Here is an 18,248-nt window from a genome sequence, read left to right on the forward strand (position 1 = left end):
CTTAAAATTAAAATCTGGTTATGCCACCTTTAGCAGCAATAACTGCAACTGAACGCTTCTGATCTTGGAAGGTCGGCCACTTCTGGGAAGGTTCACTACTGTGCTGAGTTTTTCCATTTGGAGATAATGGCTCTCACTGTGGTTATTTGGAGTCACAGAGCCTTTAAAATAGCTTTGTAACCCTTCCCAGACTGATGTATTTCAATCACCTTCTTCCTCATCATTTCTGGGATTTCATTCAACTTTGGCATAATGTGTTACTGTCATGGATTGTCCCCTCACGCTGAGTGCCGGAGCATGAACTGCACGAAGCATGACAGTGAACGCTTCCGGGTTTTCATTGACTGTTGACTGTGACACGTGTTTTGTTTTGGTTTCTGTCCTGTCTCCGCCCCTGTTAGGTAATAAGCTCCTTCCTAATGTCTTAGCTGTTTTGTGTTATCCCCTTAGATTAGTTTGTATATTTAAAAACCCTGTGTGTCTTTGTTCTGTGCAAAGGACTGTGTGTTTCTGCGTTTTCCGACAGACCTGTACTAAGACTTTTGGTCCTTGTTCCACATTTCATGGTTTTGATGCTGTTTTGTCCTCATGTTTCTCGATTCTCGTCCAAGCCCTGTTTATGTCCGTTTGCCGACTGCCTGACCCTTGCCTAATAACTTTTTATGACATTGCCCTAAATTTTGGATATGTCTTCCTGCTTCTTATTAAATACTTTAATTGCACTTGCATCCATCTCCAATCTTTGATTACACGACAGTTACTGGGTAAGACCTTTTAACCAAGTTCATGGTGTTGAAAACATTCTATTTAAGTGTTGATTTGATTGAACAGGGTTTGCAGTAATCAGGCCTGGTTGTGTCTACTCCAGCTGAATCCCATTATAAATGCAGTTTCATAGATTTGGGGAATTAGTAACTACAGGGGCAAATACATTTTCACACAGGCCCAGCTGCTACTGTGTAACTTTTTTTGCTTCAGTAAATAACATTATCATTTAAAAATTGTATGTTGTGTTTACTCAGGTTGCCTTTGTGTGATCTTAGATTTTGTTTTAATTTCTGAAACAGTTTAGTATGAGATATACACAAAAACAGAAAAAATCAGGCAAATTCTTTTTCACAGCACTATAATTGGCTCTATTAAAAAGAAACTGTAGTTAAAAGAGACACATACTACTGAAGCCTTTTTGGAAGTCCGAACCTAAAGGGGGGAAGCGCTTGTGTAATAAACTCTTCAGTTACACACTCTGAACACCAGGGATCAGCACGAGTCATTGACAAAAAAAAGTCTAAGCCAGATCTTTCTAACTCTGAGAGAATGATAATGAGTAAGCTCAACTAGTCTCTTCCTTGATAAATCAGTCCTGGCCCCCAAATGTGAGATCCATGATTTTTATTCTCTGAAACAGATCATGTTACCCATTTATGCTTCACAACAATGTTTACTTATTATAAGTCTCAGGTAGTTTATAAGAAAGTGATTTTAAGTGGACCCTTCATCTCTCTGGATTTATTAGGCGACTCTATTTAGTACCAAAAACCTGATCTATACATAACCTACAAAACCCAGACCCAAATGCCATTTTGCTTGCTCTTCCTGCAGAGCCATTTATAAAACTACACATGCACGTGACACATTATTGCACAGAGCAGCACTAGAGCAGGCAGTGCACAGAAGAGCCGACAAGACATTGACGGATGGATTCAGCAGTACCTAGCACAAACCAGTAGCACAGTGTGGCATGAACGAGCTGCCTTGTTCTTCTTTTTTTGTTACATGCCAGGTTGTAAACACTAGATCATCTCCAGTGTTGTTTATTGGTGACAGCCATATTTATTTCCCACCACCTGTGAAGCTGCTTCTCAGACCCAGAGGAGCACATAGCTAACCTCTCTTTAGCAATCACCTATTCCTGCTCACATTTCTTGTAAGTACGGTGTAAAAGTGCTAGTATTTAGTATGTCTACACATGTCTCAAAGCTATCAAGCTGTAAATAATACAATCTTAGAAGTTGAAGAAGATTCATTTACCATAATATTAGAATTATTCACATAAAGGAATTATTAAGAATTATTCACATCTCAGTAGCAAAAGAGAACATACAGCTTCTAGACAGATATAATAAATGCACGTAGAGAGCGCACTCAGGGTGTTGATTTTTAAATTCTTTCAACTAACCTGAGTCTTCAGTAATAAACAGTACATTACATCTGAACTCATTTACAGTTAGCTTTATTGAGTATTGTCACAGAGGCTTGATCTCTGTACTGTCCAGCCCTTGTAATTTGTCTCAGCATGTTTCTTTAATTTGATAATATAGCGACGTTGTTGCCTTTGACCACCAATAGACCAGGTATGGGCCACTGTAGCTAGTAGATAAGAATATCCTCAGGGAAAAAGTAGTTTAAAAATATTACATTTAAATCTAGAATCTTTAAGGGTCCATTGGTTATCCCTGTGGGGAAACCCTTAAGGATTCTACATAGTATCCTACAACAGTGTGTGTCCCTATCAGAAAGGGTTCCAAACAATACCTTTAAGAGCCCTGTAAGGAAACCAAAAAGCCTTAACTGCAGAAAATACCCTGTAAAGAACTCTTGAAGAATGCTTTTTCTAAGGGTGCAGTTATAATTATTTACAATTAAAACTGAAATCAACTATATGTGGAATTGCAGGTAGATGAAAGAGATTGATTAGTCATAATGAGCAAGCATTACTGTAGATTAGTCTTACTCTTCTCTAGTACTTCCTAGTTTCCTCACTTCCCAAGTTATGCTGTGTTCAGGCTCTATCTTGTCTGTTTTAGAGTATGTACACCATATGGCCAAAAGTTTGTGGACACCTGACCATTACACCCATGGGCTTTTTGAACATCCCATTCCATAGTTTGTCCAATTTTTAATGTTATAATAACCTCTACTCTTCGGGGAAGGATTTCCACTAGATTTTGGAATGTGGCTGTGGGGATTTATTCCAAGAGCATTAGGGAGGTCAGGCACTGGGGCACAGTTGGCATTCCAGTTCATCCCAAAGTTGTTTAGTGGGGTTGAGGTCAGGGCTCTGTGCAGGACACTCAAGTTCTTTCTCTCCAAACTTGGCAAACCATATCTATATGGACCTTGCTTTGTGCACAGGGACACATTCATGCAGGTTTGGGCCCCTTCATTCCAGTGAAGGGAAATTGTAATGCTACAGCATGCAAAGATATCCTATACAGCTGTGTACTTCAAACTTGTGGCAATTGCTTGGGGAAGACCAAGAAATGGGTGTGAAAGTCAGGTGTCCATCTACTTCTGCCAAATACTCCACATGGCTTTGTATTTGATTGTGATTCCTGCCTGTGAATTTTGGCCATGGTTTGTAGAACAACCCTAACACATACACTTGTTTTTGGCTTGCATGCATTCACACACACACACTGTATATATCTTATTCTTTGTCATCCATCTTGTCTCTAGTCCTCAGAGCATTGTTCTTTTATTCACCAACATTATTAATGTTAGCATATCATTTATTTGCATCTGTAACATTTGTGTGTATGTTTGAGGAAGAAGTGCAGACCATAAGTGCATATCATAAACGTCTTTGATAGAGCTAATCCAACAGCACACCAGGCAGAGCTCAAATCACAGCATCTATGGTTATCAAAGGTTTATTCATAACAAAGTCTAGACAAGCAGGAAGATGGCAAAACCAGAGAATGACTGAACATATGCAGAGGTTTGGATCTCAATGTGACTGGTGCAATACTTTGGCAACACAGGAGGTATAAATAGACAAACAAGTCAGGGATAACATGTAACAGGTGAAAACAATTCAAAAAGGGGACTTTCAGTTCATTCAGATATATTTAGATAGCAGTAACAATTATGGGAAACAAGCTTCAAAAAGGCATCGAGTAAAACATCAAGATCTATTTTTAAATAAGGATTAAAGAGGTTTCTAGAAAACATGTCTACAACTGAAAACTTTGACGATAAGACACTACAACATAGCTGAAACAGCTTTCCAGGCCAAATTTCAGGTTATCCTGCAAACAAACTCAGGGACTTCAGATATGCTAACAAACAACAGTGAACTGACATTAACCATGAACTAAGTAAAAGAGATTAGAAGAAGCAGAAGGGTGGACTACCGAAGTAGAAACCATGAACCAAGTAGCAACAGCCTTTACACCTCCAAAAGCAGACATGGAAGCTAAGCTAACTGACCAAGAGCGCCTGTCTCACAGAGATAGTATTCGAATCCATGGCATCTCTGAGGAGGCAGAGTGTAATAGCATGACACATTTTCTGGATACTTAATTGAGAGATGTGCTTGGTTTTTCACAAGCTGTTCAACGTCCAATAATAATAAAAAACATTATCAACGTATTAAGTATAGGAAACAATGACCATATAAGGAAAGGAAAGGACAAAAATGAGACCGCTGTTGTATGTAATTCTCATCTTATTATTCAGTTATTCATCCTACAGCATATTATATAGTATAGTAACTATAGAAAACCAAATAGGAAAAGTGTGCTGTTACCAGATTGAGGAATGTAATTTTAAGGGCTTAAGTGATCATCCAAGCTGCATTAAGCTTGTGAATGTTAAATATAGCTGAAAGTTAAATATAACCAATTTAAATGACATTCAATTACATCCCAAATTTGATGTATAACAGGTGACATCTTTAGATCTTTGGATGTCCTATGGATGTCCAGTAATCACCTACTGAGGTCTGATCTCCAGTGGTGATAATACTTTTTGATCTTGCCTAGAGAGATCTAGCTCTAGAGAACTTCTCACTGTGGCAATGCAGCACAATGAGTTTCCAAAAGCTTTAGCACATACAATACAATTTATAGTTTAGGGCCAGTGAAGGTTCAGTGGTCAAAGTGTTGTTCAGTGACCGTGCAGCTGAGTGTCCAAATCAATGAACTGCCAGAGAGCAACTGTTGCGCCTTCATTGTTAAACTGCTCAACACTACACAAAAAGGGTTTCTCAAGAGTTCTTACTTGCCAAGATTTTAAAATCAGAGTGATGGTCCTCTAACAGGTGTAGAGATTATTGGGTAATTCTATTTCATTACTATACTTTAAGTATTAATTTGGTGTATTAATACTTTACTTGGGGCGGCTGTGGTTCTAGTGGTAGAGCGGGTTGTCCACTAATCGTATGGTTGGCGGTTCAATTCCCGGCCCACATGACTCTACATACCGAAGTGTCCTTGGGCAAGACACTGAACCCCAAGCTGCCCCCGATGGAAAGCTAGAGCCTTGCATGGCAGCTTTGCTACCATTTGTGTGTGAGTGTGTGTGAATGGGTGAATGAGACTCAATGTAAAGTGCTTTGGATAAAAGCGCTATATAAGTGCACCATTTTACTTGAGTGTCATTGAAACCGAATACTTGTACACTTACTTAATTACATTCCCAAGATAAAAAAATTACACGTTAAAGTCATGTTTACATTTTACATGTTTGTTTGATTCTCATTACAATTTTCGAAGGTCTTTTCTTCTCTCATTCAGCCAATGACTATAAATGCTAACTACGGGGGCAAATACATTTTCACACAGGCTCAGTTAGTATTGGATAACTTTTTTTGCTTCAATAAATAACATTATCATTTTAAAAACTATATTTTGTGTTTACTCAGGTTGCCTTTGTTTGATCTTAGAGTCTGTTTTAATTTCTGAAACAATTTAGTATGAGGTATAAAAACAGGAAATGTTTTTATAAATATAATAAAGTAAATATAATAAAATATTATAAAATAAAAATCAGGATGGGGAAAATACTTTTTCACGGGACTGTAACTGGATCTATAAAAGAAACTGTCGTTAAAAGAGACACATACTGCTGAAGCCTCTTTGGAAGTCTGAACTTAAAGGGGGAAGCGCTTGTGTAATGTATCCCATAAAATTCATTTGAAAACATGGCATGAGTGAGATTTTGGCCCTGAGGAACTGTCAGAGCCAGAATTCACAGACCATGATGACAGTACTGGCATTTCTACCTGTGTGTGTGTTTTCCAGTGTATTCCAGTGTTTCTGGGAACATAGTGAAATATATTAATTAAATATCTCAAGTATTACAAATATACACAATGTTTATGGAAACACAACTTGGGGGTTGGAGGTCCTCGTAACAAAATAACCTTTTGTTTAAAATGTAGAAACACAAGTTATTTAGTTATATATATATATATATATATATATATATATATATATATATATATATATATATATATATATATATATATATATATATATATATATGAAAGATCATTGTTAAATGAAAGATCATTGTTAAATGGTAGCGTGGAAAGAGAGAAAGAGTGAGAGAGAAGTAATGCCTGTTGATTTGACCTCTGAGATTTGTGGTTTGCTCTGGACTGAAGCATTAGTTAACTGCACTGAACTGACAGTTCTCCATGCTCCGTGTGAGCAATGAAGAGACGTGAATAAATGAGTGCATGAAAGAATGAAGGAGGGAGTGAGCTGGAAAAGCAGACGGTTGTGACAGTGTGAGGGAGTGCAGGGCAGGACAGTACGAGGTGCTGATGTGTTAGACAGTGTTAGATGGGGCTGTTACTATTTCTAGAAGAGACTCCACCGAGGCTTGCTGTGCAACTCTCATTGAACTGCAGCACTGATGGAGAGACACTGCCAAAAGAGCTTGGTTCAGAATCAAGAAATTATCTGTAAAAAGAAAAACATTGTTTCTGAAAAACAACAACAACAACAAAATTGCGTAATGGAGTCACCGGCTTTTGGGAAAGGACAGGATGTGAGTTTAGCTTGAATATGTAGCTTGATGGATTGAGGCCAGGAATTGAGGAATTGGACTTGGTTTCACATGTCTGAAATGAGCCACTAAATCCCTGAGCAACATTAATCTGATACCTTGGCTGCGTAGCTGTGTTTAGTAACATTTTGTCACACATTGTCCTAGACAGGATTTGTCTTTCATGTGTTCATGGACTATTTTTTTAAAAAAAATTTTTTTATAGTGATTTGAATTTATAATGGTAGTGTTTAATCATACGTGACAGTGCCAAATAAGAAAAACCTTTTTATTAGAACATTTCACCTCAGACATTGTCGACATACAGTAAATGAAGTTGCACTCCATACATCAAACATTTAATAACAAACTCACAGTTGCTACACTCAGAATTAAACAGGTTTTTCACTACAAGCTTATCTGAGAAGTCTGTACCTGTTCAGGAAAATATAAAATAAATCTCTCTCTTTTTTTTTTAGACATCTCAAAATTCTCAGGTATATTAAAATTGCATAATTAAAAATAGACATTGTCTTTGATTGTTTCAGTAATTCTAGATTAGCTGCACTCAGCAATGGTGTCTACAGCAGGAACCCTATTAGAGTCAGTTTACATGTTAAGCATGCTTGTAAATTCCTCACTATTAACACGCTTATTATGTTTCCTGCCATAGTCATATTTTTATTGTTTATCTGGTGTGCATGGAAGGTGGTGTATCCGTCAGTTCCTTTGCAGTATTTTAGAGAGAATAACAAGCTTGTGCAATTTCAGCATGCGTGAGGTTATACACTTTTTGAACATCATATAACATCCAAATGTCAACATGTCATCCATCCATCCATCCATTTTCTATAACGTTCACCCTACAAAGGGTCACGGGGAGCCTGGACCCTATCCCAGGTAACTCGGGGCACAAGACGGTGGACACACATACACTCACCCACCCATTCACGTACTAGGGACAATTTGGAAATGCCAATCACAATGCATGTTTTTGGACTTGTGGAGGAAACCCCCAAAGCACGAGGAGAACATGCAAACACCATGCACACAGGGCAGAGACAGGATTTGATCCCCCAACCCTGGCGGTGCGAGGAAATGGATCACCTAAATTGAGTGTTACTGCAATTAATTAGTACATAGAATTAGTACATAGTTGCCATAGCAACTCTGCAGAGTGCATTTCCATAAACCATCTGATTATAATGTATATTCATATTTTTATATCATTATACGTATATTTATATATCAGCATGTCTCACTCATATACAAAACAGTCACACCACAGTATGATGACGAAACTATATTCCAAACTATAAGCACTTGTCAGTATAAAATATATTTTTGGACAGCAGCTTCCCTCATTCTATCTCTCCCTTTTCCTTTCCATCTCTATGTCTTTCTCCACTCCTCCTCCACCTAGTATCTTTCTGGCTTCCTCCTGTGCCTCCTGCAGTCTCCTCTTCTCTTCTTTCTCTGTTTTCAAAAGCCAGGGTCCCCCAAGGTAGGAGAGGATCTCATCAGGCATGGCGCGGTGACAGGGCAGTGGGTGCAGTAGTCTCCTGAGCAAAGTGAGAGCTAAAGTGCTTAAAGATTCAAATTGAGAAGGTACGGCCACTGCTGCCTCGTCCCCTCCAGTGTCCCTTCCTCTCTTCTTGCTATCAGTTTGCTTGTTCTGTCCCATTTCACTCTCCTCCTTTCCTTTAATGTTGTTGAACCAGTTACAGAATTGGTGGTAACCTGGGTCATCTGATGTGCTCTCCTCCCATGGGAAACAACTGGTCAGCAGACAATATGTGAGGATCCCGAGGGCCCAACTGTCCAAACTGGGCTCCACTGGCATCCAGATATCTTCTGTCTCCTCTTTCTGCTGGTTTACTGCATTTTTTCTTGTCTTGCTCTTGGCCTGTTCAACCTCAGGCACGCAGAAAGGGGATTCGTACCAGACAGCACGCACTTGGGTTCCGTGAGGACGTACGAGACCAAAGTCACCTAGTTTGACCCAGCGGCAGTTTGGAGCACACAGGAACACGTTCTCTGGTTTAATGTCACGGTGCACAAAGCCCAGGGAGTGCAAGTAAGACACAGCACCACTTAACTGGGACATCACACTCTGAGCCTGCACCTCACTCACCCCCATCTAGAGAGAGAGTGAGAGAGAGAGTAAGCAATGCATAAAATGAGAGGAACAGATAAAAAATTCAGCTAGAGAAATCCTGGAAATTCAATATTCTGTATGGCCTCTGTTTAGTACTAGTGTCTCTGGACAGGACCAGGTGTTTTTGCTGTGGTGGAAGAACACATGTACCGTGCGCATATGCCTGTGCATGCCTTGGCCTCTATCTTCCCTGAAGAAACTTTTCAGCGCTGCTATTCATCTTAATGTAATTACATCACTACAGTATGTGTCTAATGTCAATCTTAAATGTGATATTTTAGATGCGGTATATCTGTGTTAGAAAACATCAGAACACTAACTCATCTCCACATGTCTTAGGGTATGCTTAAGGAGAATTTGCAAATAAGCGAAACAAAATGCAACCTGAGTCTGAGCAGAGTCTAAATTACACACAACTAGCTTTCATGTCCATCCATCCATCCATCCATCCATTTTCATTTCTTGGAGCCTATCCCAGGGGACTTGGGGCACAAGGCGGGGGATAACCTGGACGGGGCACCAACCCATCGCAGGGCACAATTGCACACACACTCACACAATATGGACAAATTAGAGATGCCATTCAGCCTACAATTGGACTGGGGGAGGGAACCAGAGTACATGGAGGAATACCTGGGGAATTGAATCCCCATCCCCAGCAGTGCAAGGCAGATGTGCTAACCACTAAGCCACTGTGGTCTCCTATTAGCTTTCATGCTTTTATTCATGCTTAGTTTAACTCACATCTGACACAATAGCATCGTAGAGATCTCCATAGAGAGCAGCCTGCTGAGCGAAGATATAGTGGGATGGCGTAGAGAAAAAGATTCCAAGGGCACGTGTGAGAGAGGGATGAGTGCAGAAGGAGAGGGAGAGGTTGTATTCACGCAGAAAGGTGTGGAGAGTTGTAGAGCACCGAGGGAAGAACTTCAGTGCCATAGGTGTGCCTGGAGATCAACGAGATCAAAGATTATCCTTTGAATCATACAATGATTTACAACTGGTCATGAAATTTAGCACCCCAAGTTTTTTGCCTGAAAGAAGAAAAATATCTGATTTACTGTCCATTTTACTTTAAAAACTAAAATGTAAAAATGAGATCTTGCAACAAGACAATAGCCAAAACATGAGACAAAACTGAGAATAAATTTCGCCATGACCCTCTCAGTCCATTCATCAATCCCTCCATTTTCCATACTGTTTATCCTACACAGTGTCACGGGGAGCCTAGAGCCTATCCCAGGGAACTTGGGGCACAAGGTGGGGTACACACACATTCGCACACACATTCACACACTACAGACAATTTGGAAATGCCAATCAGCCTACAATGCATGTTTTTGGACTGGGGGAGGAAACTGGAGTACCTAGAGGAAACCCCCGAAGCACAGGGATCCAAACTCCGTGCACACAGGGTGGAGGCAGGATTTGAGCCCCCGACCCCAGAGGTCCGAGGCAAACGTGCTAAACACTAAGTCACTGTGCCCCCCTAGCCTCTCAGTCTCCAGACCCAATTTAAAGAAGGCATGCATGACCTGGCAGTTATAACAGATGTGTCAGAGAATATTACAAAGACTGACCAAGCAATCAGATATGTAATATTAAAACTGAGAAGATTCAACAATTGAATCCAGCAGGACACACACAAAAAAAAGGTTGGAGGCAATTCAGCAGTTCTAAAGGCAAGGGATGGACATACAAGAGTATTTATATGACATTCAGAAAGAATGACTGACTTTTGAACTGATAACATTTTTATTTTTGCATTATTAATATCCTAACATGCACTGTTTCACTATTGATGAAGCATCTGTGAAACCTAATAGACTAAATGACTATATGAATTAAATGTTCAGATCTTTTTTATTTTGTGCTAAGAGTACGCTTCATCTCTATGTGGTCAAAACAGAGAGTTACTTCAGTTACCTAAAAAACAAAGGTTCAAACAAACAACTTTTATTTGCTCTTCATATTCTCTAAACCAGGGGTCAACTGACACAGTGTTTCAGCAGATTGAACTGAATTACTTGAAAATATACTGTAGTAGAGACAATAAACATATGAAAGACTAGCTGTAGTTCAGCAACTCTACAGGGTATCCCAAAAGTCGGATGTCTTCCAAAAGTTTTCATACTTTTTTTTTTTTCAGATAGCTTTTAAGAATGCCTTTGACAAAAGAAGAGCGTATTGAAATCATTCTCGTGGCTGGATCGGGAATCTGTCACAGGGTTGCGATGGACTTTAAGAGGAAACATGGCAAGCGCATCACACACACAACACTGTTGCCAAATTTAACAAATTCAAAAAGACTGGAAGTGTTGCGGACAAACCAAGAAGTGGACGTCCACGAACATCCACTGAATAAGGAACAACCTACGTGGTGCTAGCAAACATAATCCCCTATATATGGAGACTTTTGTGACACCCTGCAGATTTCAAAACATGAAGCAGCATGGTAGCAGATCCTCTGGTGAGGTTTGTCCAAATACATATATTTATGTACATTTTTAGCTGAAGGTTGTTCATCAGACCAGAAACAGGGCTAAAGACAATAGTTCAAAGACATCATGGATAGACGTTTACAGAGTTTTAATTTTGTTTATCGTCTCTCTTCTGATTATTGAACTGACATCATGGATTGTTTGAAAAAGGTTTACGGCAAAAACAAATTGCACAGGGAAGTATTTGTTTATTCTATCTTGAAAACACTCCTCGTCTGTTGTTTCTGTGGCGCTACTAAAAACTAACTCCCAAGCACCACAAAAAACAAAACACAACTGCTTCCCACAGTCTTATTTAGAGTGACAAACTAATCCTTAATGGTGAAGCATTAAAAGATAACTGATTGTCAACATTCAGTCATTCAAACCTTTGAAAGCAAGGATCTTTTATGTAACTGGACATTTGTCAATTTTATTTGAATACCCATGGTCTAAAGCAGTGGCCATCAACCTTCTTCCTTGAGAGCTACATTCCTGTAGGCTTTATCTCCAATCAAACTCTAACACACCTGTTTTAGTTGATCAATAACTTCTTCAGACAGTGATTAGATGGTCAGGTGGGCACGATTATAGTTGGAACTAAAGTCTCCAGGTAGATTTCCAGGAACAAGGTTGGTGATCACTGGTTTAAAGAATTACAAAGTGGTGTGTTTTCTCTTGTATCACCAACCTCTCTTTTTGTGCACAGCCAGCATGACTTTCCCGTATGACCCCTCTCCAAGCTTCTTGATTACTCGAAAATGCTCTGAGGTCACCATCGGCGTCATACACTGAGCTGTGAGATAGCACAGCTCGTCCAGATCTCGTGCGGTGTCCTGATAACAAAGCAACACACCACATATTCTGTGTCAGTTCTCAGAAGGTGTTGGTCTGACAACGTCAACGTGGGGGGAAAAAAACATACAGTCTTTAAGTGTGTACGCCCATATAGGATTTCCCGCCTGTCAGTCAGTAAACTGGCTTGCTACACTGTACCGTCAATCAGGCGGAGAATATGGAACACACAATAGCAGTAGACTATTAATGCTTACAGCTGCTCAAAATAGTCATAACAGTCATCAGACATTCTTCTAATCTTCATGTAACATAAAACTCATTGTCTAAACCTGACTATATTTATCACTGACCTTTCCTAAGTAGAAGTCTTTTGTATATATACATATGGGTTGATAACTGTTCATTTAAGGATGTTTGCCATGCCGCTATATCCCTTACAGTGTCTAATAACTCTATGCAGCTGCATTGCTCCCCAAAGACCACACACAAGCAGCATGCTGTCTAATTGGATGGCTTTAACTGGTATTTCGTTATTAGCGAGTTTGAATGAGTGTTATGGGAGACTGTAGTGTGTACTGCAGACACGAAGTGTGTTCTGCGTTGCTAGGTTGTGTGAAGTGGGCGATGCAAGCCATTTTTCCCTTGTTGATAGGAAGTCTCCAGAAGTAGCCTTTGATGCACTGCCAAATGTAGATGCACATCCCGCAACCCATTGCATTTTCCATGCAAGCTGGATCTCTGAGATCTAAAATAAGATTCAAGATCAGCCTGACCTGGTCAAACTTCACAAACTGTCAATATTGATCAAGATACTTTTTTTCTTTTATTCATAAGCTGATTCTAGATCACTCATCTTCTAGTGTACTTGGTATGGATATGCCTTAATATTACTAGATCTCCAGTGATATGTTTTTAATCATTTTATTTTGGAAGGTCAGAACTTACTGTAGAGCCAGGTGAATTTTTGGCAAGGCATGGTAGCATTTGTTAGAGTCATTTTGTTACAGATCATGTGGATTTTTAAATTATTATTAATGAGCTAGATCACTAACTTTCTTCCAGTATTCCAGTATATTTAATATGGCTGTGTCTGTGTGTGTGTGTGTATATATATATATATATATATATATATATATATATATATATATATATATATATATACACATTCATGCATAGTTTATTGGAAGGCCAGAATCTTGGTAAACTTGGCATGTTAATGCCTTTCCACTAGCTTCACAGCTCTTCCACACATGCAGAGAGTATTTTTTTGTACTTTTATGTTTCTTTTACCTGGAAATGTGAATGTAGAATAGCTTTAAGGCACAATTCTGAGCGTTATGATATGTACCTTAAACAGACTTGGAAGCAGGCTCTACAGACCAAAACTGGAGTGATGAAGCATGGTGTAGTTCTGGATGCTGACTTAGTAAAATTGATAATTTAAGGAATATAGTAAAAGTGAGACTGTAGCTCTCATTACAAGATACCAAGAAAATGATCCGAAAACTCACTGATCTGTTAGATCATATTAGATCAGTTTTAGATCACTCTAAAACTAAAATAAAAACATTATTACTACTTCTTCAAACTTTTAATGTTATAGTGCCCCATACATCTCTGAATGTCTGATAAACATAATTACCTTAACTCGTGGTTTAAGATGATCTAGTACTAGCCTTCTCCATATTCCACTCCATATGAAACTTAAAAAGAGTGGTGAAGCAGCCTTTTATTTTTATGCACTAAAGCGCTGGAACACATTACCATTAAACACTCACTGGTTTCCATCTATTACTGATAAAACAAGATAATATAGTAATAGCTCAAAACATTTTAACTTTAGCATTGAACTATATGTTACTATGTCCCATACTTTTACTGTAATGGTACTTTTATATTAATTGTACATATCTACCAATCTTACTATTTTATGTTTGACTACCTTTTGTTTTGTTCACTTTGAAGTAATTTGAGCGAAAAGGATATAAGCAGTGCTAAATAAAGTGTATTATTATAATTGATTCTGTTATTATTATTATTATTATTATTATTATTATTATTATTATTAAATATTAAACATTCACTCCCCCAGGTAAAAGAAATAAACTAAAGGTATGAAAGACATCCCCTTGAATACAGCTGCTGTAGAATCACCACCTCAGTGACAAGCAAAAGTACCTTTAGTACCTTTACGGTGCATTTGAACTAGTTTTAATTATTAACATGAAAACAGAAGACAGTGAACTACTTTACACAAAATATCATACATTAGTACATTACAAATATGTAAATGGTCAAATTGACAATTAAAGTGATCAAGATGATGACTGTCTGATGTCTATAGATATAGGTATCTTCATTGGTGATCCACTGCAAGGTCTGTAGTCATTTTTTGTTACTACTTTTTTTTCCAGCAACATTTTGCCTTCTGTCTTCTCTTCAGTGAGCGAAATGCATACTCAGCAGTGTTTAATGCAGGCTATTCACTGCGAAAAGGTTTACTTAAAAAAAAAAACATTTCTGATTGATTATTCTTACTATCCTTATTGTTCATTTGATTTTATCCTCATGGCAGTTGTAATGCTAATCTGGTAATCTCTTAAATATCCTGGTACCCTGAAACATTTCTGATTCTGGTGTAAATGTGGTTGAAAATAAATACATTGCACTGAATCAGACTTGCTAGAGTTTAGAATCAAAGCAACAAGAAACTGTTAGTGTCCTTTATATTTTGTCACATTCACTTTTGTGTTAGTGCACCTGTCATAACATCACATGCTGCTGACCCTGCTGGCATTTTGTCCCTGTAATATAAGGCACAGCAGGTCCCACCGGTATACACACTGTGATGCCTTTGTAACACCTTGGCCATGTTTTGGTATGGCAAGAATTATTGTGATTTAATTATTAATATATCATTTTCTATCTTCTCACATCAAGTCTACTGCACATGCTAGTGTTTTATTAAATACCCTTTTTATATGAGGTAAAGGAACTTACAAGCTTTCAGATCAGTTTTGAACAATTCACTCATTCATATACAGCCTTGGTTACTGGCTAGGACTGCAAACTGATCACTACTACTACTACTACTACTACTAATAATAATAATAATAATAATAATAATAATAATAATAAATTATGTCCATGTATTAAATATGGTTAATGTCATTTGGTGTGTTTAATGCAGATTTTCTCTAATCCTACCATCCTAGTCTGTCTAAAACAAATAAACAACAAATAGAAATAAGGGTTAAGAATGAATGGGAGACAGACCCTTAAATACTAAGGTCTCAGTGTTATTGCAAAATAATTGCAAAAGAGAATATTACTTACAGACATGGCTGAACAGCCAGATAAGTTCTCTTAGAAAATCTTTGCACGTCTTCACTCTGTCCTGTCCATTTGTATAGGATGGTACCCTTGTCTACTATCTAAATGTGAGTACAGTGGACCTCCGTGAGGGTACAGCTATCAGCTACGTTTTGGAATGACTACAAGTGTCTGAGTGTCTACTCCTACCAGTCTGTTGCACCATGCATCCAGCATGTGTGTGTGAGTGTGTGCGGTTTTATAGGCCTTTGATTGGTGTACTCACTAGCTTGCTGATCTGTGTGTCTCATTAGGCCCTACCCGTCCCACAACTTCTCCCATTCGCTCATGCTGCCTTTCACTGCTTGGCTCTCTCTCTCTCGCTCTAAATACTCTTGGCTGCTTTCTGCACCATAGCTATGACATGTCCCTGTATGACTCTCACACACTCGCTGTCTTACTCTCCTAATCCACTCTCAAATTTTCCCCTCCGTTTTCATGTCACCCTCTCACTCTCTCCTGTCTCGCCCTTTAAGTCTTAGTAAGTGAATTCCTCACAGTGATTTAGCTTTGAGTTCTAATCAACAGCATTCCTGATTAAGCATGACTGAAATAGATAAGAAGATGTTTCCCCCGAGAAAGTCTAATTAGACTTGGGCTACTGCTCTCAAGCTTCAGTAAGAGCATGTTAGTGTTACACTCAAATTCGATCACCTAAATTTTGATGTTTTCAAGTTTCATTAATATATATATATATATATATATATACACATACATATAATATTAATATTTTTTAAATACGCTAACAATACGTTAATACTTCAACTTTGACTTGAATACACTGTGCAAGGACTTAATTTGTGTTCCTTGTACACCAATATTGAAAAAAAGGAGCAAATTTTTACACCAAAACTCTGGTGTCTAAAAAAAAATTTGTGATAAAAAGAAAGACTTACACCATGACCTAAAGTTTTGAATCGTAAACAAACATTGCTTTATTATTGTGCTTTATTAATATAAAGGAAATGCAAGATGATATAATCCATTTTGTATTTGGGCTAAGCACAATGACAAATGTTAGACAATGACATGTTTGTAATTTTTCCATGCATTTTTCAGTTCAGTGTTCCGTGAAGACAAACTCCAAGAAAAGAACAATATACAGTATAAAGTTATGTAAGTCATCAAATTCTGCATTTACATTCCATCTGTCTCCATTCCACTGGTTTCATATTTACCCCCTGTTTTAGAAGAACGTAAGGCATACTAATGTTTTTCTTGGCATTAGGCTTACCACTGCAACCTAAGGCTATCAACTCTATCGACTCAGCTGAACACAGGCATTCTGCCACTGGTTTGATTGACAAAATGAACAGCTGATACTTTCACATAATGTTTCATTACAGCCATCTCCTGGCCTGGGACCAAATCCTCCTCTCACATCTGCCAGCTTTCACACTGCCTGTCGCAACCCCTTTGCCTTCACCTTCTCAAATGGATTTCCCATGATACAAACTTGGCCAACTGTATGTAACACAAGACAAACAGTCCCTGTTATCACAACCGTGGCCATGCAGCTACTTCCAGCTGGCGTATTGTTCATCAAGTGGCCATGGCAGCATTGGTGTGTTTACTAATCCTCTAAATCATAAAGTAAAGAGTCATTAGCAATTGTTACATGATGTTGATAGAAATATTTTGGGTGTAAATACCATATGTGAACTATTCCAAGCAGTGCTAAATAAACACAGTGAAAAGTACACTATTGTTTATGGTGATAAATATTTGTGGTAGGAATTGGCGTTGATATCAATTGAATATTGATATTGAATCACAATCACAATCGCAGTCTTGCCACACAATGGGAATTCCACCACACATTGATTTTGCTTCTGTTTTTTTTTTTGTTTGTTTGTTTTGTTTTTTCAAACCCCAGCCTTTCTCAAATCACTCCACATACTCTGGCCATTTAATACACTTTCACTACTGAAACAACATTGTTTCCATTTTTTTTAAAGGTTTTTCTTGTATTGTTTTCCAGTTGTTGTCCAGAGACCACAGTAATATCTAGAAATGTGCAAAATTTCTCAGCTTGAAAACATTTCTGAGCCAAAATTCAGGAACATTGCACTGTTCATTACAAAGAATACATTAAAAGCATACTTTTAAATAATTGACCTTGTGCAGCCCTCATGTTTTGCTCCCACAGGGGGTCTTCACCAGGTCAGATTGACTCAGGACATAACTGGGGGGGTTTAAAACACCACCAACATGAAACATGCTATCGAACTTCCTTATGAACAGTAATGATGACAAATCTGGTTAATATTTGAAATCGACCTCTGCTAGAGCCCATTTAACAATGATGTTTTTGTGTGGTATAAGCAATGATTCAACTCATCTGCAGCATTAATCATGTTTTACTTCTAAAACCTAAATGAAACCAGGTTTTCATGAATATTGATAACTACTGTGTTTGGTAAATGGCATATTTATATAGCGCTTTTATCCAAAGCGCTTTACACTGTGTCTCATTCACCCATTCACACACACATCAATGGTAGTAGAGCTGTCATGCAAGGCGCTAACTTGCCATCAGGAGCAACTTGGGGTTCAGTGTCTTGCCCAAGGACACTTCGGCATTTGAAGTCACATGGGCCAGGAATCAAACCACCAACTCTACGATTAGTGGACAACCCGCCCTACCACCTGAGCCACAGCCC

The 18,248-nt window shown here is 38.4% G+C and overlaps 1 protein-coding gene across 1 annotated transcript; it reads right to left on the bottom strand.

Moving 5' to 3' along the window:
* Window positions 1–7,058: 7,058 nt before the first annotated feature.
* sbk3 (SH3 domain binding kinase family, member 3) lies at window positions 7,059–15,964 on the bottom strand. The gene is made up of 4 exons (XM_017470535.3): window positions 15,550–15,964; window positions 12,107–12,251; window positions 9,680–9,882; window positions 7,059–8,917 (listed from the first exon to the last, which is right to left on the bottom strand). Exons 1-4 carry the CDS (start codon window positions 15,553–15,555, stop codon window positions 8,144–8,146), a joined length of 1,128 nt encoding a protein of 375 aa, XP_017326024.1. The 5' UTR covers window positions 15,556–15,964; the 3' UTR covers window positions 7,059–8,143.
* Between the last annotated feature and the right edge of the window lie 2,284 nt (window positions 15,965–18,248).

Source organism: Ictalurus punctatus, chromosome 1 (assembly GCF_001660625.3).
Source record: "Ictalurus punctatus breed USDA103 chromosome 1, Coco_2.0, whole genome shotgun sequence".
In the NCBI taxonomy this organism is placed as follows: Eukaryota; Metazoa; Chordata; class Actinopteri; order Siluriformes; family Ictaluridae; genus Ictalurus; species Ictalurus punctatus.